The sequence below is a fragment of the Gobio gobio genome (genome assembly GCF_949357685.1).
Source record: "Gobio gobio genome assembly, chromosome: 16".
Lineage (NCBI taxonomy): Eukaryota > Metazoa > Chordata > Actinopteri > Cypriniformes > Gobionidae > Gobio > Gobio gobio.
Window position 1 is genome coordinate 50,242,683 of NC_137109.1, and position 26,746 is coordinate 50,269,428.

At 42.5% G+C, this 26,746-nt stretch overlaps 2 protein-coding genes across 2 annotated transcripts in view; one reads left to right on the top strand and one right to left on the bottom strand.

The window, feature by feature from the left end:
* gnpda2 (glucosamine-6-phosphate deaminase 2) overlaps positions 1-3,816 on the top strand; it is a 23,999-nt gene extending 20,183 nt beyond the window's left edge. The window contains exons 6-7 of the mRNA XM_079839525.1: positions 1-145; positions 2,494-3,816. The exon at positions 1-145 is cut by the window's left edge and continues 30 nt beyond it. Coding sequence (XP_079695651.1) covers positions 1-145; positions 2,494-2,558 — 210 coding nt within the window. The 3' untranslated portion in view covers positions 2,559-3,816. The remainder of the gene's footprint in view (positions 146-2,493) is intronic.
* Positions 3,817-5,393: 1,577 nt separating this feature from the next.
* guf1 (GTP binding elongation factor GUF1) overlaps positions 5,394-26,746 on the bottom strand; it is a 32,702-nt gene continuing 11,349 nt past the window's right edge. Inside the window, exons 8-17 of the mRNA XM_079839524.1 lie at positions 24,735-24,938; positions 22,029-22,168; positions 21,483-21,606; positions 20,452-20,584; positions 18,140-18,283; positions 14,685-14,818; positions 9,319-9,420; positions 7,624-7,743; positions 7,500-7,536; positions 5,394-6,015 (exon numbers count right to left, since the gene is read on the bottom strand). Of these exons, the coding sequence (XP_079695650.1) occupies positions 5,887-6,015; positions 7,500-7,536; positions 7,624-7,743; positions 9,319-9,420; positions 14,685-14,818; positions 18,140-18,283; positions 20,452-20,584; positions 21,483-21,606; positions 22,029-22,168; positions 24,735-24,938 (1,267 nt within the window). The 3' untranslated portion in view covers positions 5,394-5,886. The remainder of the gene's footprint in view (positions 6,016-7,499; positions 7,537-7,623; positions 7,744-9,318; positions 9,421-14,684; positions 14,819-18,139; positions 18,284-20,451; positions 20,585-21,482; positions 21,607-22,028; positions 22,169-24,734; positions 24,939-26,746) is intronic.

A 26,746-nucleotide genomic window follows, 5' to 3' on the forward strand; every position in this document is an offset into this window, starting at 1 on the left:
GCCTTCGCCCTGTATAAAGCCATCGAGGAGGGCGTGAATCACATGTGGACGGTGTCTGCCTTCCAGCAGCATCCTCGAACCATCTTCATCTGTGATGAGGACGCCACGCTGGAGCTCCGCGTCAAAACCGTCAAGTATTTTAAAGGTGCGTGAAGCTTTGGAGAGCAAACTACCAGCAGATGAACTAATAACCACTAAAGCTGAACCCGGTACTGGTGGGACTTTATGAAGCTCTTGATGACCTCAGGGCTCATATATACTATCTGGTTTTAAAGGATTTAATACTTTTATTCAGCAGGGATGCGTCAAAGTGAGTAAAGATGTAGATAAAAACGTTTGTCAAGACAAAGTTTGAAGTTGGCTTGAGAAAGTGTGACTGTTGAAGGCAGTGCAGTCCAGATAACGGGTGCAGTAACTTGGGGCGATGTCCAATGAGAGTCATGAGCTTCAGCTGTTACACTCATGATATAGATTATAGAGTTAATATAGTCTATTCCCTAATGAATGAAACCGCTTGTTATCATACAGACTGAGAGCGTGAACGGTCTCTCGTTCTCTCGGTCTCTCTGTCTCTCTCTCTCTCGGTCTCTCTCTCTCTCTCTGTGTGTGTGTGTAGTCTATACATGTGTGTGTGGGGGAGGGGTGCGATTTTTCAAATAATAACCGAATAATTCCCAGCGATCATCAAAAATTATTTATGCTTAAAATGCCCATCACTAATGGATGGATGGATAGATAGATTGATGAATGGATGGACAGATTGATGGATGAATGAATGAATGTATGTATGTATGGATGGATGGATGGATGGATGCATAGATGAAGATAGATTGATTGATGGATAAATGGATGTATAGATGAAGATAGATAGATTGATTGATTGATGAATGAATGAATGGATGGATGGATGGATGTATAGATGAATAGATTGATTGATTGATGGATGAATGAATGTATAGATGGATGGATGGATGGATGGATGGATGGATAAATGGATGTATAGATGAATAGATAGATTGATTGATGGATGAATGAATGTATAGATAGATAGATGGATGAATGAATGAACAGATGGATGGATAAATGGATGAATAGATAGATTGATTGATTGATTGATGAATGAATGAATGGATGGATGGATTGATGGATGTATAGATGAATAGATAGATTGATTGATGGCTGGATGGACAGATGGATGAATGTATAGATGGAAGGATGAATGTATAGATGGATGTATGAATGTGTAGATGGATGGATGAATGTATAGATAGATAGATGGATGGATGTATAGATAGATGGATGGATGAATGTATAGATGGATGGATGTATAGATAGATGGATGGATGGATGTATAGATGGATGGATGAATGTATAGATGGATGGATGAATGTATAGATGGATGGATGAATGTATAGATGGATGGATGAATGTATAGATGGATGGATGGATGTATAGATGGATGGATGAATGTATAGATGGATGGATGAATGTATAGATGGATGGATGAATGTATAGATGGATGTATGAATGTGTAGATGGATGGATGAATGTATAGATAGATGGATGGATGTATAGATAGATGGATGGATGAATGTGTAGATGGATGTATGAATGTGTAGATGGATGGATGAATGTATAGATAGATAGATGGATGGATGTATAGATAGATGGATGGATGAATGTATAGATGGATGGATGTATAGATAGATGGATGGATGAATGTATAGATGGATGGATGAATGTATAGATGGATGGATGAATGTATAGATGGATGGATGAATGTATAGATGGATGGATGAATGTATAGATGGATGGATGAATGTATAGATGGATGGATGGATGTATAGATGTATAGATGGATGGATGAATGTGTAGATGGATGTATGAATGTGTAGATGGATGGATGAATGTATAGATAGATGGATGGATGTATAGATAGATGGATGGATGAATGTATAGATGGATGGATGAATGTATAGATGGATGTATAGATGGATGAATGTATAGATAGATGGATGAATGTATAGATAGATGGATGGATGTATAGATGGATGGATGAATGTATAGATGGATGTATAGATGGATGAATGTATAGATAGATGGATGTATGGATAAATGGATGTATAGATAGATGGATGGATGAATGAATGGACAGACAGAATCTCACTGACCTCTTCTAAGTGTAACTCAGTGAACAGTTAGTGGTGTGTTTGCTGCTCCTCTGGTGGAGCGTTTGGCTCAAGGCTCTGTCTGGAGCTCTAACCGTCTGGAATGAGCTCAGTCTCTGCTGGGGGTGTAATATCCTGGGCTGACGGATCTGCTCTCTCTCCCTCTTTCTCTCTCTCTCTCTCTCTCTCTCTGCTGGGGGTGTAATATCCTGGGCTGACGGATCTGCTCTCTCTCCCTCTTTCTCTCTCTCTCTCTCTCTGCTGGGGGTGTAATATCCTGGGCTGGGCTGGGTTTAACCGCACTGACGGATCTTCTGTCCCGCAGGGCTGATGCACGTCCACAACCAGCTGGTCGAGCCCACACTCAGTGTCAAGGACTACAAGGACTGAAGCGGCTGGACCCCGGCTGGACCCCGGCTGGACCCCGGCAGGATCCGGCCTGACCTCAGTGTGGCCCCGGGGACCCCAGCGGGTTTGAGATGTGCTCCACCTCTGCTTTCCCAGGGGCCGTTCATGCACTCCAGATGAAGCCAGTGTTTTAGGGCTCTTACACTCTTACTTTAACCCCTTCAGCCACTCTTTATCACGTTATAACACTATCACTCTGACATCACTAATAAGAAAAAAAATCCTTTCTTCTTTCATTCTGAGAAAGCGTATCCATCATTTCCTCTGTACTGTAGTTCCATCAGGAAACACCGAACATGTGTTTGCACAGATTATGGTCAGTTTTGTAATAACACAAGCTAAAGTCGACTTGAATGTGGAATTTGACTCCAAGGCGACTTCTTGAAAGAGTTTTTCTTTTTGTTTAGATGTTACATAAAGAAATTAGTGCTGTCAAATCGATCTCTCTCACTCTCTCTCACACACACACACACACACACACACACACACACACACACACACACACACTCACTCACTCACTCTCTATCACACACACACACACACACACACACACACACACACACACACACTCTCTCTCTCTCACTCACTCACTCACTCACACTCACAATGTATGTCAGATCGTTTTGACGGCTGTAAAATAAACACACTTTAATATATATTCCTTGCGTTCTCCTAATCTAGTATTGGTCTCTGTACGTGTTAAGGGTTGATGATCATTCGTGGTGTTTATATCCTGATCATTATCTATAGGCTGATCTGTGATCAGATTGTCTTAATTCAATGCCATTTTATAAGATGTCAAGCACATTTCCTTGCCTTTGAATGAATCCAGGTTACTCTCAGCAGTGAACGTTCGCTACTCATGTGTTAAAATGCTTTTATTGCCAAATCTGAGTAAAGTGTGTGAATGTTTTTGAAGTTCACTCATTTTACACATGACATGCAGTATTCATGTATACTCTTTAGTTACTGTACTTTGATATACAAGCTGTTTTATATTGTATAAAAATATAAAGTCATTGTGAAACACACATTAGATTCATCTGACATTGTGGCTTTCTGAAGAAGTGTGTGTGTGTGTTGTTGGTGTTTCTGAGCTTCACTGAATGTTCATGGGAAGGCGATTCACATTTTTATGGACTTACAAATTTATTTCTATTAAACTGTTAAAATATTTAGTGAATTTCTTTGTGTACTTGCTCATGGATTGATAAATAATAATAAAAAAAGTTTAATTTATTGTCACTCAATATTTATACGAACAGGATGAATCTTACCGAAACATGACCAGCTCATATTACCCCTGAACTCCAGATCAGACTTGTTTTGTTCAGCTCATCCCACAGATATGGATAGAGGGTGGATGGATGGATCGAGGGTAGATGGATAGATAGAGGATGGATGGATGGTGGGTAGATGGATGGATAGAGGGTGGGTGGATGGATGGATGGATCGAGGATAGATGGATAGATAGAGGAGGGATTGATGGTGGGTAGATGGATGGATGGATGGATGGAGGATAGATGGATGGATGGAGGATAGATGGATGGATAGAGGGTGGGTGGATGGATAGAGGGTGGGTGGATGGATAGAGGGTGGGTGGATGGATAGAGGGTGGGTGGATGGATAGAGGGTGGGTGGATGGATAGAGGGTGGATGGATGGATAGAGGGTGGATGGATGGATCAAGGATAGATGGATAGATAGAGGATGGATGGATGGTGGGTAGATGGATGGATAGAGGGTGGGTGGATGGATGGATGGATGGATGGATAGATAGAGGATGGATGGATAGATAGAGGATGGATGGATCAAGGATAGATGGATGGATAGAGGATGGATGGATAGAGGATGGATGGATGGCTTGAGGATAGATGGATGGATGGATAGAGGGTGGGTGGATGGATGGATCGAGGATAGATGGATGGATCGAAGGATGGATGGATGGATGGATGGATGGATGGATAGAGGGTGGGTGGATGGATGGATGATAGAGGGTGGGTGGATGGATGGATGGATCGAGAATAGATGGATGGATAGATAGAGGATGGATGGATCGAGGGATGGATAGAGGATGGATGGATGGCTTGAGGATAGATGGATGGATCGAGGGATGGATGGATGGATAGAGGGTGGATGGATGGCTTGAGGATAGATGGATGGTTGGTAGATGGATGGATAGAGGGTGGGTAGATGGATGGATGGATGGATAGAGGGTGGATGGATGGATGGATAGAGGGTGGGTGGATGGATGGATGGATAGAGGGTGGGTGGATGGATGGATGGATGGATGGATGGATCGAGGATAGATGGATGGATGGATCGAGGATAGATGGATGGATCGAGGGATGGATGGATGGATAGAGGGTGGATGGATAGAGGGTGGATGGATGGCTTGAGGATAGATGGATGGATGGATAGAGGGTGGGTGGATGGATGGATAGAGGATGGATGGATAGAGGGTGGATGGATGGATGGATAGAGGGTGGGTGGATGGATGGATGGATGGATCGAGGATAGATGGATGGATAGATAGAGGATGGATAGATCGAGGGATGGATGGATGGATAGATAGAGGGTGGATGGATGGCTTGAGGATAGATGGATGGATGGTTGGTAGATGGATGGATAGAGGGTGGGTAGATGGATGGATAGAGGGTGGGTAGATGGGTGGATAGAGGGTGGATGAATGGCTTGAGGATAGATGGATGGATGGATAGAGGGTGGATGGATGGATGGATGGATAGAGGGTGGGTGGATGGATGGGTGGATGGATGGATCGAGGATGGATGGATCAAGGATAGATGGATAGATGGATGGATGGATAGATATGAAATGTTTTTAATAGTTATAGCTAACAATTATAACCCTGACTCATCTAATGAGAAAACAGTGAATATATTAAACATTTCACAGGTCCTAAAACGGTTTTCTTCACGCAAAATAAAGCTCTTGATCAAACACTGAGCAGAAGCGTTTCAGAACACAAGCCTCGCGTCCACAGCCACTGCAATGAGATCAAATAAATGCGTGGAAAGGAAAGCAGAGCTGCCAAATACTTCTGCGTCCACTCAGTCTAAACGCTTCCAACAAAACCCCTTAGCCTGCATTCTCTGAGTCTCCTCCTGAGAGAACTGCAGTGTTTCAGCATCACGGAGATTAATTCATCTAACCTGCTTTACGTTCCCAGAATAACATCACTCCGTTATATAAACTTTAATAGCATTTCTGAATCCATCACCATACTGTACACTGGCATGTTCACCTCCACAAATCAAGCCCAGTCTGTCATGATTATGTTCCAGCGGGAACTACGTCCGTTTGAGAACGTTGATGAAAGCGTCTTTTGGGACGTCTATGTTTCCAATGCTCCGCATTTTCTTCTTTCCTTCGGCCTGCTTCTTCAGCAGTTTCATTTTCCGTGTAATGTCACCGCCGTACTAGCAAAGACAGATGTGATCGAGAATCAGAAGCTAATCAAGCTAAATATATCTGCAAGCAGCAATACCGGGGCCAAGCGCAAATGAGCCAACATGGCTGTGAGTGTCAGATCAACTGCAACAATTAAACACATTTTAAGATGATTTTAGGCAAATTTAGTCAATGGGAATTTCATGTTTTGTTCTATTATAACACCACCAAGAGCCACAATCCTACAATTTTTTGATGTGTCCTCGGAGTGAGCCCGAGATACATGTGTGTGTAAATTTTGGTGAAAATATCTCATTTCGTTTTGGACTTAATAGACATTTATATGAAAAAACACGTATAAAATGACTGACACCTGACTTTGATTGGATTTTACTCCCCCTTACTATCAATATTTTGACATTTGAGCATTATAATGTTGCTTTTGACCTATGTTTCTGAACTTCTGCCGCTGGTCTCGTCTCGCTCGGACTAGCGGTTTCGAAGATATCAGCTTACATTTTATAAGCGCTAAATTACAACGCTGCTCAAAACATACGTCAAAACCTGGCAAGTCTGGTATCGTTGGACTCGGCGAGGATTCAGGAGACAAAAAAAGTTACTCCCATGAAAATAAGTCAATCACAGCCAAAGTTAGAAGCATTTGAAAAAAAAATCCATTAGGTGGCGCTGTTTCAAAACTTCTCAGGCTCCTTCAGGGCATCGTGCTGATGACCCATACAGAGTTTCATAACAATCCGTTCATGTGTTCATAAAATACAGCATTTTAGCACATATTTCAAAATGGCCGACAGACAAAATGGCCGATTTGGACAAACGGTTCAGAAGTTATAAGCAAATATAGCCATTTTTCGTATCTACGGACCAGTAGGTGGCGCTGTGGCGAAACGCTGCATATTGACTCAGGTCATGCTTGTGATGACATGTACCAAGTTTGGTTTGAATACGATAAAGCATTGCGGAGATATAGCCTTAAGTGTATTTTTGCAACCGCTACGTAAAATTTGTTTGCGCGTTTATCGAAAACGATTTGACGAACCAACTTAAATTTCATAACTTTTTGTCATCATGGTCTGAAGATGATCTGGTTCAAATTGAATGAAAATCAGAGTAACAGCCTTGGAGTAGTTAAAAAAATAGTTTTTTTGGTTAATTCAAAATGGCGGGAACATTTTCATGACGGAAAAGGAATTATGTTTCTAGCCCTTAGGGTTCAAAAGTTATTAGCATAAACATGAGTGCAACTTTGGACAGGTGGTGGCGCTAGAGGGAATAAGTTAGAGACTCCAAATTTGCTACAGTGACTGTTGGGACTGTCCTCTATCTGTGTGCCAAATTTCATAACTTTCCCGCAAGCGGTTCTATGGGCTGCCATAGACTCCCACAGCGGAAGAATAATAATAATAAAAAGAACGCCAACGATTTCAATAGGTGCCTACACACACACCTTCGGTGCTTGGCCCCTAAAAACTTCGATATGAGAAGAGGTACTTACACATTTTGCTAGAACATTCTTTCGGTATGCTTTGATCCTAAAAGGGAATCGTGGATAAGGAGTATTAGGTTTAAAGTTATTTTCTTGGCATTACACACACACACACACACAGTAGAGCACTCACGTTTCTCGAGCGATGATCTTGCTGCCGATGGCTGCCTGCACTGCGATCTCAAACATCTGTCTCGGGATGGACTCCTTCAGTCTCTCACATATGGCTTTGCCCGCACTGTACGCTTTCTCTCTGAACACAAGGACAAATCACAGCTGGTGTCATCGCTTTTTAGCAATCGCAACACAAACAGGGAAGACAAAGACAAAGTGCAGTGAACCATAAAACTATTTGTGCTGCAAAACTGTGTTTATGAATATGATAATACATTAAAACATTCAAATATATGCAAGCAGCAATTAAAGGGCCAAGCACAAAGACGACTGAAGCATCAGACCAACTGCAACAATGAGTATTTAAAGACACATTAAGATGATTTTAGGCAAAATGCCTGGAAAAATAATAAATACAGTCACTAGAAATTTATTTTAATGGTTTATGACTTTTGACTAATAGGTGGCGCTGTTACGAAACTGATGTGGTGTGGTCAGAGAGAGGTGACAAGGACATTATGCCAAAGCATTGCAGAGATACAGCCTCGGTCGTTTTGGCATCATGCCTCAAATTTATTGATGTGGTATACGAAAACAGTTTTCGCACAAAATCCATAACTATTTGCCGGCGTAGTCTGAAGATGATCTGCCTCGAATTTGGTGAAAATCGAACAAACGGTCTAGGAGAAGTTCGAAAAATTACGTTTTTAAGGAAAATCAAAATGGCGGACAGGAAGTTACTATGGCAAAACTGGTTTCTATGTTCTTGGCATGACCCAAAGAATCTATCAAGACCAGTTTCATTACAATAAACTAAATTAATCAGATGTTATTAGCATATTTGTAAATTTCATTATCACGTTTGACCACAAGATGGCGCTGCCTCAACTTTTTTCAAGTATTGTCAGGGCATGGTGCCGAAGACACATGCCAAGTTTCGCCAATGCGTTCATAAAATATAGTATTTTACGTCAAATTTCAAAATGTCAGATATGGGAATCGATTGAGTGATTTTTGGCCAAACTGTTCAGAGGTTATAAGCAAAAAGAGTCATGTTTCCTGACCACTAGGTGGCACTGTGCCCAAACTGTGCAGGTTGACTCATGTTGTGGTTGTCATAACACACACCAAGTTTGGTCAGAATACGTTAAAACGTTGCAGAGATATAGCCTAATTCATTTTAGCGTGCTATTCGTCAAATTCGTTTGCGAGTTATTCTAGAACGGTTCGACGACTTAAAATTCAAAATGGCGGAACATTTTAATGATGGGGAATGATATCATAGGGTGCAATCAATCCGTCTAGGAGACAAGGAATCAGAAGAAAAAAGACTTGTTTCTAGCCCTTACAGTTCAAAGGTTATTAGCATAAACGTAAGTGAACATATAGACAGTTGGTGGCGCTAGAGAAATTGAGTTAGAGACTCCAAATCTGCTGTGGTTAATGTTCAGATGTTCCTCTATCCGTGTGCCAAATTTAATAACTTTCCCACAAGTGGTTTTATGGGCTGCCATAGACTTAAAAATGGCAACGGATACAATAGGTTGCTAATAATATGATAAGAAATACTAGTTTGTAATAAGCACCATAACAGACCTGCTGAAAATTGGAAACCTCACGCTATCAAGCATTTGTGTGCATGTAAATGATCAAATATCACTGAAATACCTCTTGAAATATAAGTAAAACTAATCATGAGAAGATCACGACTTACTTATGAACTATAATGGTGAGTTCCTCCACTGGCCGCCCGTTGAGGAGGAAGTCCATCTTAATCAGTTCGGCCGCCTCATAACCAGCATCCTCGTAGTCAAAACTAGGATAAAACAGGAAAATATAGTTACAGAAGTGATGACAAAGGGGCGGGGCCTGGTTGAGTGAGTTAGTAGTGTGTTTAAACTGCCGGTTATTGTAAGGGGCGGGACATTGACCAATCACAACACACTGCTCCAGCCAACCAATCAGAGCACAGTGTGTTTTCCAGAAGGAGGGGCTGGGAATAGTGTTAGAACGATATATCGGGCCGATATATGTGATTTTTACGTGTATCGGCCGGCCGATATTTGCGATTATTACGTGTATCGGCCGGCCGATATTTGCGATTTTTACGTGTATCGGCCGGCCGATATATCGGGCCGATATTTGCGATTTTTACGAGTATCGGCCGGCCGATACATGCGATTTTTACGTGTATCGGCCGGCCGATATATCGGGCTGATATTTGCGATTTGATTTGCGATTTACGTGTATCGCCATCGGCCGACACAAGGCTGCTGTGTTCGCCAATATTTTTCCCCCTGCATTATTTACAGACAGGCGTCCACAGGGCAGCTCTCATCGTCTTCAAACTCTCTTGCTCTCCCTCCCTCGCGCATATTAATCAAAATCAATTGAGAATTGACACGATGGTAAAAGGTCGAAAGACTGAATTTTCACGTGGAGCATTGGGAGATTTTTTTCTGAATTATTGGTGTTGCTCTACAAGAGATTAAGTTAAGTGCAACTACACTCTAAAAAATGCTGGGTTAAAAATAACCCAAGTTGGGTTGAAAATGGACTAACCCATCAATTGGGTTGTTTTAAGCAAACATTTAACCCAACCGCTGGGTCAAATCAACCCAATTGCTGGGTTAGTCCATATTCAACCAAACTTGGGTTATTTTTAATCCAGCATTTTTTTAGAGTGTAACCATTAAATGACTATGTTGTAAATAGTTTTAAAATGAAGTATAGTACAGTCAGTGTGCACTTTATTATGCTGCTTGCTTGTTGATACTGTGCGCAATAGTGTAATTATTTTATGCTTAAATATTTATTTTCAGAATTTATTTTCACCACTGAACTCTTTTTTTTTTTTTTTTTTTTTTTTTTTTTTTTTTTTTTTTCCTTCCCGTGGGCCCACCACTCACGGGAGGGACCGTAAGGGGCCGGTGCAAAGCGAATCGGGCAGCAGTCGAAGGCGGGGGCCTAGACGACCCGATCCCTGGACGCGGAAACTGGCTCTTGGGACATGGAATGTCACCTCGCTGGCGGGGAAAGAGCCTGAGCTTGTGCGTGAGGTTGAGAGGTTCCGACTAGAGATAGTCGGAATCACCTCCACGCACGGCTTGGGCTCTGGAACCACACTTCTCGAGAGGGGATGGACTCTTCACCACTCTGGAGTTGCCCATGGTGAGAGGCGGCGGGCTGGTGTGGGTTTGCTTATAGCCCCCCAGCTCTGCCGCCATGTGTTGGAGTTTACCCCGGTGAACGAGAGGGTCGTTTCCCTGCGGCTTCGGCTCGGGGATAGGTCTCTCACTGTTGTGTGTGCCTACGGGCCAAACAGCAGTGCAGAGTACCCGACCTTCTTGGTGTCCCTGGGAGGGGTGCTGGAGAGTGCTCCGACTGGGGACTCCGTCGTTCTACTGGGGGACTTCAACGCCCACGTGGGCAATGACAGTGAAACCTGGAGGGGCGTGATTGGGAGGAACGGCCCCCCTGATCTGAACCCGAGTGGTGTTCAGTTATTGGACTTCTGTGCTAGTTACAGTTTGTCCATAACGAACACCATGTTCAAGCATAAGGGTGTCCATCAGTGCACATGGCACCAGGACACCCTAGGTCGTAGGTCAATGATCGACTTCGTGGTCGTTTCATCTGACCTGCGGCCGTATGTCTTGGACACTCGGGTGAAGAGAGGGGCGGAGCTGTCAACTGATCACCACCTGGTGGTGAGTTGGATCCGATGGCGGGGGAGGAAGCTGGATAGACTCGGTAGACCCAAACGTACTGTGAGGGTCTGCTGGGAACGTTTGGCCGAGTCTCCTGTCAGAGAGATCTTCAACTCCTGCCTCCGGCAGAGCTTCGACCGGATCCCGAGGGAGGCTGGAGATATTGAGTCCGAGTGGACCATGTTCTCCACCTCCATTGTCAAAGCGGCTGCTCGGAGCTGTGGACGCAAGGTCTCCGGTGCCTGTCGAGGCGGCAATCCCCGAACCCGGTGGTGGACACCGGAAGTAAGGGATGCCGTCAAGCTGAAGAAGGAGTCCTATCGGGCCTGGCTGGCTTGTGGGACTCCTGAGGCAGCTGACAGGTACCGGCAGGCTAAACGGACTGCAGCCCGGGTGGTTGTGGAGGCAAAAACTCGGGCCTGGGAGGAGTTCGGTGAGGCCATGGAAAAGGACTATCGGCTGGCCTCGAAGAGATTCTGGCAAACCGTCCGGCGCCTCAGGAGGGGGAAGCAGTGCCCTACCAACGCTGTTTACAGTGGCGATGGGCGGCTGTTGACCTCAACTGGGGATGTTGTCGGACGGTGGAAGGAATACTTCGAGGATCTCCTCAATCCCGCCGTCACGTCTTCCATTGAGGAAGCAGAGGCTGGGGGCTCAGAGGAGGACTCGTCCATCACCCGGGCTGAAGTCACCGAGGTGGTCAAGAAACTCCTCGGTGGCAAGGCACCGGGGGTGGATGAGATCCGCCCTGAGTACCTCAAGTCTCTGGATGTTGTGGGGCTGTCTTGGCTGACACGCCTCTGCAGCATCGCGTGGCGGTCGGGGACAGTGCCTCTGGGATGGCAGACCGGGGTGGTGGTTCCTCTTTTTAAAAAGGGGGACCGGAGGGTGTGTTCCAACTATAGGGGGATCACACTTCTCAGCCTCCCCGGGAAAGTCTATGCCAGGGTACTGGAGAGGAGAATTCGGCCGATAGTTGAACCTCGGATTCAGGAGGAACAGTGTGGTTTTCGTTCTGGTCGTGGAACACTGGACCAGCTCTATACCCTCTTCAGGGTGCTGGAGGGTTCATGGGAGTTTGCCCAACCAGTCCACATTTGTTTTGTGGATTTGGAGAAGGCATTCGACTGTGTCCCTCGCGGCGTCCTGTGGAGGGTGCTGGGGGAATATGGGGTCCGGGGTCCTTTGCTGAGGGCTGTCCGGTCCCTGTATGACCGAAGCAGGAGTTTGGTCCGCATTGCCGGCAGTAAGTCAGACTTGTTCCCGGTGCATGTTGGACTCCGGCAGGGCTGCCCTTTGTCGCCGGTTCTGTTCATAATTTTTATGGACAGAATTTCTAGGCGCAGCCAAGGGCCGGAGGGTGTCAGGTTTGGGGACCACACGGTTTCGTCTCTGCTCTTTGCGGATGACGTTGTCGTGTTGGCCCCTTCTAACCAGGACCTTCAGCATGCACTGGGACGGTTTGCAGCCGAGTGTGAAGCGGCTGGGATGGGGATCAGCACCTCCAAATCCGAGGCCATGGTCCTCAGTCGGAAAAGGGTGGCTTGCCCACTTCAGGTTGGTGGAGAGTTCCTGCCTCAAGTGGAGGAGTTCAAGTATCTAGGGGTCTTGTTCACGAGTGAGGGAAGGATGGAACGGGAGATTGACAGACGGATCGGTGCAGCTTCTGCAGTAATGCGGTCGATGTACCGGTCTGTCGTGGTGAAGAAAGAGCTAAGCCGTAAGGCGAAGCTCTCGATTTACCGGTCAATCTACGTTCCTACTCTCACCTATGGTCATGAGCTTTGGGTCATGACCGAAAGGACAAGATCCCGGATACAGGCGGCCGAAATGAGCTTTCTCCGCAGGGTGGCTGGGCGCTCCCTTAGAGATAGGGTGAGAAGCTCAGTCACTCGGGAGGAACTCGGAGTAGAGCCGCTGCTCCTCCACATCGAGAGGGGACAGCTGAGGTGGCTCGGGCATCTGTTCCGGATGCCTCCTGAACGCCTTCCCGGGAAGGTGTTTCGGGCATGTCCAACCGGGAGGAGGCCCCGGGGAAGACCAAGGACACGCTGGAGGGACTATGTCTCCCGGCTGGCCTTGGAACGCCTCGGTGTCCCCCCGGAAGAGCTAGAGGAAGTGTCTAGGGAGAGGGAAGTCTGGGCATCTCTGCTTAGACTGCTGCCCCCGCGACCCGGCCCCGGATAAGCGGAAGAAGATGGATGGATGGATGGAACTCTTTTTTTTTCTTGTTCTACCTCACCTGTTTTTACTATTTGTTAAATATAGTTTTTTTTTAGTTCAATAAATGTTCCTTTTTTAAATTGTACATTTTAAATTGTTATCATCCTGATCAGTGTCATTTTTATGATGTAAATTGAGGGAGCAAAAGCAGTATCGGTTTCAAATATCGGCTCAAGAAAATCGTTTCGCTCATCGGCTAAGGCTTATGAAAAAAAATCGGTATCGGCACTAAAAAAATACATATCGGTCGATCCCTAGCTGGGAATATGGAAAGGAGAACAGGGTACCCGCGGGACCTTAAAAAGCCTTAAATGTCTTTCAATTTCAAAATCTAAATTTTAGGCCTTAAAAAGTCTTAAATTCGCTGAAGTATTGAGTTCTAGGTCTTAAATAATTTTAATAAAACGGGTCTGAATTTTCCTACGTCCATGTAACACTACCTCTTGCTCATTGAAATGCGTGTGTGTGTGTGTGTGTGTTGTAGTTCGTTCTTTCGCTAGTCCAACTATAGTTTGCTGTATTACAACTACAAATCAGACCAACATGCATCTTATATTGCAGCCAATCAGCTTTCGTGTTATTGGCGCGAGGCTCTTTACCACAGACGCATCAAACGGATTTTATTCAGCTTCAGTTCTCCAGTTCTTCCAGTTCACGCGATTGTGAAAGCGAAGACGGATCTTTCTTACCTGCCATCTCGCATAATGACATAAATGCAGCATTGGTGAGCAGAAGAGACTTCTGTAAAAACATTTAAAAAATCTTACCGTTCTCAAACTTTTGACCGGTAGTGTGTTTGTAATCCTGGTGGGATTGAGCTATGAGGAAGTGCAAGTTTACTAATACTTTGTTCAATTTAAATAAATGAATTTGCTTTGCAAGTCTTTTGTGATTCTGCATTTCCTATTGTACGTTTTTTTTATTGCGTTATATAGGTCTTAAATTTAATTCGTAATGGTCTTAAAAAGGTCTTAAAAAGTCTTAAATTTGACTTAGTGAAACCTGCAGATACCCTGGAGGATATGAGGAAAAGAATCAACATTCAAGCAGGAAAACCTGTTCTAGTAGAGCCCAAAAACACATCAAGACTCTGTAAAAGGGCATAATATGGCCTCTTTAAGCGTTCATTCATTCATGACGAGCTCACCTGGCGTATCCCGACGACATGGATTTGAGCAGGTCGTAAAAGTCCACCACGATCTCATTTAGAGGGAACAGGTACTTCATCATCACTCGATGGTCATCAATGTAGAACATGTTCTTCTGAACAGCCCTGCGGGTCTTCAACAAGGCAGAGAATTGCATTGTGGGATACTACAAATGCAAGACTCAAAATATGCTTTCACAGAAATTGCGAGGCAAATTCATCTTTTTATTAGTCGCCTTTTTTCCTCCTTCCTTCTACTTCACTTACTCTTTTTAGTTAAGGCTGGAATTCACAACTTCTGTACATATGTTTGTCTCGATTTATAGTCTGGAGGAGTCGACGCTAGTTCCCGAAAGCCAGAGCCAGTTAAAGTTGACAGACTTCACAGGAATAAAACGTATTGTATGATGATTTTTTTGTTTTAAAGGATTAGTTCACTTTTAGATCAACTTTTGCTGATAATTTACTCACCCCCATGTCATCCAAGATGTCCACGTCTTTCTTTCTGCAGTCGAAAAGAAATTAAGTTTTTTGATGAAAACTTTCCAGGATTGTTCTCCATATAATGGACTTCAATGGGCTCCAAACGGTTCAAGGTCCAAATGACAGTTTCAGTGCAGCTTTAAAGGGCTTTAAACGACACCAGACGATGAATAAGGGTCTGATCTAGCCAAACCATCAGTTTCTGTGAGAAACCCAGCAGTATTTATGCTATTATTTTACCTCTTAACAGACGAACGTGATCATCCCTGAGCTCAGCCATAACTTCCGCTGAGTGAGGTCAAAATACGAGCGTGGTCATAGATGTATAGGTAGATGCCTCATTAGCGCTTGCACAGATCAGTAGAATGAGGCATCTACGATCGATACATCTATGACCACGCTCGTATTTTGACCTCGCTCAGCGGAAGTTATGGTGGAGCTCAGAGATGATCACGTTCGTCTGATAAGAGGTAAAATAATAGCATAAATACCGCTCTCAAACAATGACGCGCTGCGCTGCGTTCCGAATGTTGTTTAAGCGACAAACCGATATTGCGGTATCATCAAAATTCATATCATAACAAAAATAAATACCGGTATTCGGTATGAACCGGTATACCGCCCATCACTAACTGTAACATAAATTTACATACTACTAATATACTAACAATTGTAAGGTTTTTGAAACATGATTTGACCCACTGGTTACAAAAAAGTGCAATCTTACAACTGTAAAGTCTTTTCTCGGTGATGTTCACGTCGCGTAATTACGTCACTTCATAACGTTTCCATGGCAATAGGGGGAAATGGCTGCTCTTGCGTGAAGTAAACCCAACATTTTTCAACTTTCTGCTAAGATATATGTGACTTTTTTGCAACTAAAATGCAGGGATTGTGAAATCATGCAAGCCCAGCATATTTTGCGCGTGGAAATCTGCAATTTATGCGGCGTATTTGAAAAAATGCACCCCTCGCATAAATATGCAGACTTTGGCTGATTATGCATTGAATTATGCGATCGCATAATCGCGTTTTTCTGGAGGGACTGCATTTCAGATGTCAAATGGAAAGCACCATTAGATAAAAGGGTTTGAATGATTAATAATCAGTTTAACCTGACCAAACTATTTATTCAGTGTTATCTATTATTTCATCAAACATTGTGAACTTTTACAAAGTTTTATAAACTTTTAAAGCAGTCTGTTAAAGATGAAATTATGATGAAGTAGTTTGTCCCAAAGCGTGCCTACTCTTCTGCTGCACAATCAAAAAGAAGTCCATACTTTATGCTGCGTTCACACCAAACGCGAATTGAGCGTCAAAATCGCGTCTACCGCGTCTAGTTTCACGCGCGAACATTTTGAATGCATTCGCGCGACCGCAGAGAATTGGACGCGCGTATAAATCGAGCGCTGAAAGCGAAATTGACGCGCGTTCAAGGCACTCCAGGAGAAATATGTCATAAAACACCTCTGCTTCTTTTCATTTTCATTTTCAAAATATATATTGAACATTAATAGCCACACAAATGTGGTCCAGGCAACTCCTACATTATCTTCACTGCATGTATATTTAAATATCCTTAAAATATAAAGTTATGAAACTTCTCTTTGCCCTCAGTCCAAACGATTTGGCAGACAACAAATTATAGATTCATGAGAGCAAAGATCGGCCGTTAGATCTACACAAAACGAACCACTACAGGAGATCAGAGCCAGCGGAAGACGCCAGAAGGACTGGCCGAGGAAAGGCTGCCTTCGCCGGGGTTATGAGCAGTGATTGCCCGGTGATCGCCTGGATCTCACAACTCAAAAAACACAAGATTATTTTTTTTTAAATAGGCGCTCTCTTTATAAATAAACCACAGATTTGAGCTTTAAACAACTACATTCCCACCTGAAAAAGTCTTAAAACTACATTTTGTGACACAATAGTACTATTTTTAAATTATGCAGGGTTTCTCATGACGTCACTTTACCACGTGACCGTAGCGAGCAGCCTCCTGATTGGTTAACGCAGCGCGAATTGACACCAAAGTTAAAATTTTTCAACTCGGGCGTCAGACGCAAATTCGCTTCAAACGCGTGAATGCACAAAAGCACCATTCGCGTGTAATGCGCGTATTGCGCAAGACGCTCAATTTGCGTCCAGTTCGCGCGAATTGGACGTGTCCTTCGCGCCGCGAGACCTCCAGACGCCCGTCAACGCGCCTTTCCATTGACTTAACATTGAAATCACTCGCGCCAGACGCTCTATTCGCGTTTGGTGTGAACGCAGCATAAGTAAGAAAATTGGGATGCAGTATATGATTCCAGTTATACGCAGTATATATGATTCCAGATTCCAGAGGATATCAAACATATTTGATATTTTGAGCTGATTGTAACAAAGGTTTGTTGATAACGGAAAAAGGTGGAAGGATCCGGTGAAAGTTAAACACAACTTTAGTAATAAACAAACAACCAAACGAAAGTAAAGCGGCAGTCCCTCATGGACGACTACCACATAAACTAAAGCAAAAACACCAACATAAATGTCCAAGTCCTGGGGCCTATACCACGAAGCCGGTTTAGCTGGCTAGCCAGATATGTTTAAGCTTAGTTTGTGCCAATCCTGGGTTTTAGGTACCATTAAAGAGGTTTGGCTTTTAGCAGTGTTCATCTCCATAGTAACTTACGCTCCACGGCTAACCTGCTCCAGGGCAGGTTATGTTCTGGATAAGAGATCTCAAACTGAAATTAGACCAATCAGCTGTGAGCAAAGTGACACACCTCTGATGCAATAAATGCCCCGCCTCTTCACTAGCATAAAAGTTTTTGTATTTTCCTTGCTCAGAGTTGCTCTCAGATCGGTCCCGAAAGACTCCTACGTAAAAGTTTTTAAGCTAAATTAGGAGTTTTCTGAGAGGACTCTTAGAATCTTTATGAATATGGGCCCAGATCTTTACTTCTAAATGAATCAATAAATCTCACCTGACACAGACTCATGATCTTCCCAGTGAAGTCGTCCGGAGCGATGATGGTTCCCATCACCATGGGCTCCAGATACTCCACCACCTGGGACTTGTCAGGAAAGTGAGCGGGGTTGATGATGGTGATCACTTCCTTACCGTGTTCCTACATAACAAAGACCAAACTGATGAATCGACTCTTCGACCACAAACGTTCATACTCTATATTGCCAAAAGTTTTGGGACGCCTGCCTTTACATCCACATGAACTTTAATGCCATCCCATTCTTAATCCGTAGGGTTTAATATGGAGTCGGCCCACCCTTTGCATCTCTAACAGCTTCAGCTCTTCTGGGAAGGCTTTCCTCAAGGTTTAGGAGTGTGTTTATGGGGATTCTTCATTTGTGATGTTGGACGAGAAGGCCTGGCTCTCAGTCTCCGCTCTAATTCATCCCAAAGCTGTTCAATCAGGTTGAGGTCAGGACTCGAGTTCCTCCACACCAAACTCGCTCATCATGTCTTTATGGAGACGCTTTGTGCACTGGTCAGTCATGCTGGGACAGGAAGGGGCCGTCCACAAACTGGTCCCACAAAGTTGGGAGCATGAAATTGTCCAACATTTCTTGGTGAAGTATGAAAGGGTTAGTTCACCCAGAAATGAAAATTATGTCATTAATTACTCACCCTCATGTCGTTCGACACCCGTCAGACCTCCGTTCATCTTCGGAACACAAATGAAGATATTTTAGTGTAAAGCTGATGCTGAGAAAGGCTTCAGATAGGCCTCCATTGGCATTCAGTACATTTACACTCACAAGACCCATAAAAGGCACTTAAAACGTCGTGACAAAGTCCATCTCACCACAGTGACTCTACAATAATTTTACGAAGCGACGACAATAGTTTCTGTGCGCAAAAAAAAATCAAAATAACGCCTTTATCCAACTTGTTATTGTCTTCCGTGTGTGCCTCCACGACGCATGCGTGAGAATATGACGCAGATCCGGCGCTCGGACACATGACCCAGAAGAGATTTGTTTACAAACAGAGGAAGACGCGCGTGTCTAAGCTGTTGAATTCTACATTGATCGTGCTTTAGGTCTCGGCGTAGTTCTCAAAATGAGACTAAAGTGAGCATTTCATGGATTCCCGAACCCCGGCGCTACTTCATATTCTCGCGCATGCGTCGTAGAGACACACACGGAAGACAAGAACAAGTTGGATAAAGGTGTTTTTGTTTTTTTTTGCGCACAAAAACTATTGTCGTCGCTTCGTAAAATTATTGTAGAGTCACTGTGGTGAGATAGATTTTGTAACGACGTTTTAAGTGCCTTTTATGGGTCTTGTGAGTGTAAATGTACTGAATGCCAATGGAGGCCTATCTGAAGCCTTTCTCAGCATCAGATTTACACTAAAATATCTTCATTTGTGTCTGAATATGAACTGAGGTCTTACGGGTGTCGTACGACATGAGGGTGAGGAATTAATGACAGAATTTTCATTTTGGGGTGAACTAACCCTTTAAGAGATCCTTTCATTGGAAGTAAGGGGCCAAGCCCAACCCCTGAAAAACAACCCCACCAAACTTTACACTTGGCACATTGCAAGTACCGTTGTCCTGGCAACCGCCAAACCCAGACTTGTCCATGGGATTGTCAGACAGAGAAGCGTGATTGGTCACTCAGAGAACATGTCTCCACTGCTCTAGAGTCCAGTGGCGGCACGGTTTACCCCACGCTTTGCATTGCACTTGGTGATGTAAGGCTTGGATGAGCGGAAACCCATTCCATGAAGCTCTACACATTGTTCTTGAGCTCATCTGAAGGCCACAGAAGTTTGGAGGTCTGGAGCTCTTGACGCTTCTGACTTCTGTGACCCTCAGCATGCGCTGACCCCGCTCTGTGATTTCATTTTGTGGCTGAGTTGCTGTTGTTCCCAATCGCTTCCACTTTGTTATAACACCACTAACAGTTGAGCGTGGAATATTTAGTAGTGAGGAAATGTCTCGAATGGACTTATTGCACAGGTGTCCACCGATTGAGTTCTCTGAGCTCCTGAGAGCGGCCCATTCTCTCACTAATGTGTGTAGAAGCGTCTGCAGGCCTAGAGCTTGAGTTATACACCTGTGGCCATGAAGGGATTGAACACCTGAAGTCAGTGATTTGGAGGGGCGGCCCAATACTTCTGGCAATATAGTGTATATCAATGAGAGAAACATATCGCTAACTGTGTATATACATTTCTGCACAAAGTTATTAAGATCTTACCGTATTATGGGTAGATTTGAGCATTTTGCTATGCAGTTGCTGAGGTGTTCTAGTTCTAGAGTCTCACCTTTATGAGTTTGGCCGATGCCAGCACAGCTTTGTACGGTACAGTTGGAGCCGTTATTATGACAGACGCATTATACTCCTGCTCTAAACGCTGGTTAAACACCTCCATGTGCAGCAGACCCAGAAACCCCAGCCTGAGAGAGACAGACAGACAGAGAGAAATTCACTGACTGAGCGATGGCCTTAAAACAGAGGTTTAAAGGATTAGTTCACTTTTAAATAAACTTTTGCTGATTATTTACTCACCCCCATGTCATCCAAGATGTCCATGTCTTTCTTTCTGCAGTCGAAAAGAAATGAAGGTTTTGGATGAAAACATTCCAGGGGTTTCCTCCATATAATGGACTTCAATGGGCTCCAAACGGTTCAAGGTCCAAATGACAGTTTCAGTGCAGCTTCAAAGGGCTTTAAACGATACCAGATGATGAATAAGGGTCTTATCTAGCCTAACCATCAGGTTCTGTGAGAAACCGAGCAGTATTTATGCTATAATTTTACCTCTTAATAGACGAACGTGATCATCCCTGAGCTCCGCCATAACTTCCACCAAGTGAGGTCAAAATACGAGCCTGGTCATAGATATAGCGATCGTATATGCTTCATTCTACTGATCCGTGCAGGCGCTAATGAGGCATCTACGTATACATCTATGACCACGCTCGTATTTTGACCTCACTAAGCGGAAGTTATGGAGGAGCTCAGAGACGATCACGCTTGTCTGAAAAGAGGTAAAATAATAGCATAAATACTGCTGGGTTTCTCTCAGAAACTGATGGTTTGGCTAGATAAGACCCTTATTCATCGTCTGGTGTCGTTTAAAGCCCTTTAAAGCTGCACTGAAACTGTCATTTGGACCTTGAACCGTTTGGAGCCCATTGAAGTCCATTATATGGAGGAAACCCCTGGAATGTTTTCATCCAAAACCAAAAAGACATGGACATCTTGGATGACATGGGGGTGAGTTAATTATCAGCAAAAGTTTATCAAAAAGTGAAATAATCCTTTAAACTTTGACTGACTGTGCATGTGTACCTCCATCCAGCCCCCAAAGCCAAACTACTGTCTCTCTGAACCGTCACGCTGGAGTCATTCAGGGTCAGTTTCTCCACAGCGCTTCGCAGGACTGTGTATTCTGATTGGTCCATGGGATACATGCCTGAAAGAGTTGTAATCCTAATAGGTTTTCATGCATAAACACATTATTTTGCACACATTTGCAGCTCATCTCTTCCCAGTCTGTCAGTAATGCTCTGTTTAGTTCCTGTCTCTATGAAGCCCCTCCTTCTGGAAAGCACACTGTGCTCTGATTGGTCGGCTGGAGCAGTGTGTTGTGATTGGTCAAGTAGTTTCAACACAATACTAACTAACTCAACCAGGCTCCGCCCCTTTATTCTGCGTATTAATTATTAAATGAGGAATATTGTGACGTGTGTGTTCCCGGAAGAAAACTCAAGACTACAATGGAGGCGTTTCAGGAGTTCAGAAACTCTGACACTGATATAGAGAAGAACTTTGTGCTTCTTGAGCTTTTTCATGCCCTCTTTAAACTGTGGCATACAACATTTAGCACAAACACACCTGCGAACACCATGGCTTTAGCCGGTTTGAACCCCGGTAGAGCCTCCACAGGCTGTTTATGCAGGTAAAGCGTGTCTCCAATCTGAGCCTCCTTCACTTCCTTCATCCCTGCGATCACGTAACCCACCTGCCCGGCATACCTGAGGGCAAAAAGGTCAAAGGTTAAGCTAGTGCAACTTGCAGAGGCTGTCTGAAACGTTCCTTCTTAGGGTGTATATGACGTTTGGAAAGCTGCATCCAAGTTTTTTTTTTTTTCAACCAAAACATGTAAAAAAATAAGTGCTGAATTCATTGAATTTTTGCGTGGTTTTCTTTAAAGGTCTAGGTTTTTAACCAGGAGTCTGCAGAATCTTTAACATTTTTATTTCTCATTCATTTTCTTCAAAATTCATGATTTTTTTTTTAATTTTCCAAAATCATGAAACTTTATTTCTAGACAGGGTCGATAACGAAAACTCAAACTATTAAAAACATTTCTGTTCATTGAAATAAAGCTCAAAAAAAATAGAAATATTAGTTGAAAAACTTAGCAACAATAACCTTAAGATAAAATTATTAATTATTATTGCTTTCCTCTGACAAAACCTTTGCTTTCTTATTTTTCTGTGCTGCTTCGGCCATGACTAGAACATTCGGCAAACAAATGATAGTTGGGCTCGCACGTCCGAATGTAAGGAAGTGGTGGTGGAAGTGACGTATATGCCGTAAAGCAGTCACATTTTGATGTTCTTTTTGTTCTCGGGTTACTACCCAAAACCCGAAGTTTAAAAGTACGATTAAAAGCGATACAGACCCCGTCAGGCTATGGCAGACGTGTCATTCAACCTATTGTAAGTCCATGTATCATCCAGGGTTCCCACTCTTTTTCAGCAACCATTTTCCAGGACATTTTCAATTTTACTACGGCGGGAATAAAAGACAAGGATCATGCCAAATATTGCTTTCTAAGTCTTTAAAAGCTGTACAGTTTATTGCCATTACTTAACAATCCTGCATTTTTCAATATGAGCTCTTAATCATACATTATGACTATGGAAGCTTGTTTACACCACAGAATAGAAAGAAAAGGTAATTGCGACTTTTTATCTCGCTATTCTGACTTTCTCGCAATTGCGAGTTTACATATTTGTGATATAAACGCAAAAATTGTCGCAATTCTTTTTTCCTCAGAATTGGACTTTATAACTTGCAATTGCAGTTTAGATCTCACAGTTCTGAGAAAAGAAGTCAAAATTGCAAGATATAAACTCACAACTGCGTAAAAAAGTCAATTGTGAAGAAGAGGTCAGAATTGGGAGTTTATATCATGCAATTCTGACTTTATAACACACAAATGTGACTATATCAAAATGATGTGATTAGGTAGCAGCTTACGAGTTAACAATTACTGCATACATTAGAGCAGTTATAGCATTAGCATTAGCATTAGCTAACGGCTGCAAGTGGCAACACAAGACTAAACATCATTATTCATTATTACTCATACGCATCAAACTCAGCATTCCTGAACTTGTGCTTTCTGCAACTAGCGCTAATTGTTTGGGCCAGCGATAAACTCTTTATACTCGGCTAAAGAAATAACTTTTTTAAAAGAATTTTCCCAGACAACTACAAGATTTTCCAGGACATTTTACATTTTCTCTAATTTTCCATGTGTTTTCCAGGACTGGAAAATTTGTCACCAATTTTCCAGGTTTTCCAGGACGAGTGGGAACCCTGTCATCACAAGAGTCTTGAAAATATATTATAAGGGTTGAAAAGTTACCTAGTGCTGCTTTAAAACAATACTTTTTTCAATATAAAAATGTAGTTATTCCCAGTGTTGGGGAAAGTTACTTTGAAAAGTAATGCATTACAATATTGCGTTACTCCCTTAAAAAGTAACTAATTGAGTTACTTAGTTACTTTTTAAGAAAAGTAATGCGTTACGTTACTTTTGCGTTACTTTTTCTCACCTGGGCTGGGCTTGTTTTTGGGGGTTTTTTATAACAAAAAAGTTATATTTTTGTAAAGACCTCTTCATACCAAAAGTGAAATAAGGCTGAGGTAAAAATGCGAATTCACGCATGAACAGTAAAAGGCGCAGCTCTGCTGTGCTGCCATTCTGGATAATGTTTTAAGTTTTAAGATAAAGTTTTACCAATAACAACAAAAAATCTAGTAATTTTCAGCAGCAAGACATTGGTAAATTAAATATAAAGGTAGATTAAATGCATAAAAATAGTTGTTTTATTTAACATTTAATTATTGGAGGTTTGCATAGTATTCTGATTTTGCATTTTACTGATTTTATTCATTTTGAGGAGTTCAGAATCTTTATTGTGCAAGTGAGATAAATAAATGCTCACATTTAGTCTAGAACTACAATAACCATCATGTTTACACACACACACACACACACACACACACCTCTGCACTTATTTTTCTCCACATGGGGGCAGGAGAGCTGTCAGTCAAATTAATGTGAAAAAGTAACTCAGATATTTTGTTGTAAATTTGAAAAGTAATGCGTTACTTTACTAGTTACTTGGGAAAAGTAATATTATTACGTAACTCAAGTTACTTGTAATGCGTTACCCCCAACACTGGTTATTCCTAATGTTGAAAACTCTGTGGATGCTGCTTTTGAGACAGTATCTTCAAACAGGACCTGGATGTTTGTTCTGAGATCTGCTGGTGTGGTCAGTGTTATGCTGGGACGCTCACAGTGTTTCGGTCGGGTGTTGCTCCGGTCTCAGGATGCCCAGCTCATTGACCTCATACGACTTTCCCAGGTACGCCGAGACGATCTTATCTCCTCTGGACACGCGTCCGGCGAACACAGCGATGTTGGCCACCACGCCTCTGTAATGGTCGAAGGTGGAGTCGAAGACGAGGGCCGTAAAAGGATCGTCCACTCGCGCTGTCGGACTGAATCACACAAGGAACATGTGCGGAAATTATTGCATTTCTTGTGTAACTTATTAACCCTCTGTGGGTCTTCGGTCGTTTTTTTTAAATGTTAAAAATCGTAGCTTCATCGGAATGGTCCGAAACTTGGTGACTTTATTGGTACTTGGTATATGAACACACAAAAAAAAATCGGGGACAGGATTTGAAAAGTCTAAGTGGTCGCAAAAAAAAGTCACACTCAGGACCTTTGGGTCAAAAATGACCCCCATAGGAAATGAATGGGAAACTGGCAAAAATATGAAAATACAGAGTTTTTTTGTGCATACAATCTACAAATCAATGCAGAAAAAAAGAACTCAGCAGTGAAGATCTCTAAAACATCAAGAGTGCAAAACAGACAAAAAAACTCACACACATTAGCTTTTGGAATGGCACGCGTTAATTTGTGTGTGCGTGTGTTTTTGTCTGTATAAGTGTGTGTGTGTGAGTTTTTTTTGTCTGTTTTGCAATCTTGATGTTTTAGAGATCTTAACTGTTGAGTCCTTTTTTTCTGCATCCTGGCTGATTTGTAGATTGTATGCAGAAAAAAACTAATTTCCCATTCATTTCCTATGGGGGTCATTTTTGACCCGAAGGTCCTGAATGTGACTTTTTTTTTTTTTTTACGACTACTTAGACTTTTCAAATCCTGTCCCCAATTTTTTTGTGTGTTCATATACCAAGTACCAATAAAGTCACCAAGTTTCGGACCATTCCGATGAAGCTACGTTTTTTTTATTTTTTATTATAAAACGCAAGATCCACTATCGTGGTAAAAATGTGCTATTGCGTGATAAAAATGCTCAATGTGTCCACCGGATGGCACCGATCTCATTAAAAAAATTGCTTTCATGAGGCCTAGGCTTGACTCTAAAATTAAATACAGCTTTAATAAAAATAAAATAAAAAGATTATATATATATACACATTTTGTATTATATTCAATGGGAAAAAATGGGTCATAATTATTGCATAAATATTAATTATTAATCATAAAATTTTCTTAAAACACCAAAAAAGAAAAGAAAAAATATTATTGAACAAAAATATATTTCATTGATTTTACTCTAATCTTTTTTTATCTTAATCCAGCCCTCCGGGTCATTTTTGACCCGAAGGTCCTGAGTGTGACCTATAAATGAAGAACCCCAGAGGGTTAACATACAGTACATATCTCTAGGTGCAATGGATAATTTATTTACAGTGTCCATGATACATATGTTACATGAACTTACTACAGTAATAACAGTAAATTATGCATTAAGTGCCTGTTGTTCATTACTATTATTACTCACTGTAAGGACACCTTAAATTAAAGTGTAACCCAACAATGAATCTAAAAGAAAGAAGTTATAGAGGGAATGTGACAGAACAGGTTTGAAGAAAAGCACCTGACACGTGAAGAGACACATGATGATGATGATTTACCAAAATAAACTCAAGCTTCCTGATTCACTTCCTCGCATATCAACACATACGTTAACGTGTGCAAGAAAAGGTCTTTTGAACAGTACAGTAGGAAGTACATATTTTAGTTTAAATTATTAATAGTAATTAAGTGGCATAAGTACCACTGAATATATCATTTCAAGCATGTTTCCTGCAAGATCTGGGCTCTAATTTTGTGCTTCTGAACTCATTTTTGTGAAAAAACAAAACAAGCAAAAATATTGGTAATGGTATAGTTTAGGGTCAAATTCTCATTCTTATGATCATGCATATTGCGATGATATTGGCAGTTTATAAGTGCTTATAAAGCACATATTAATGTCTGTATGACCATATTC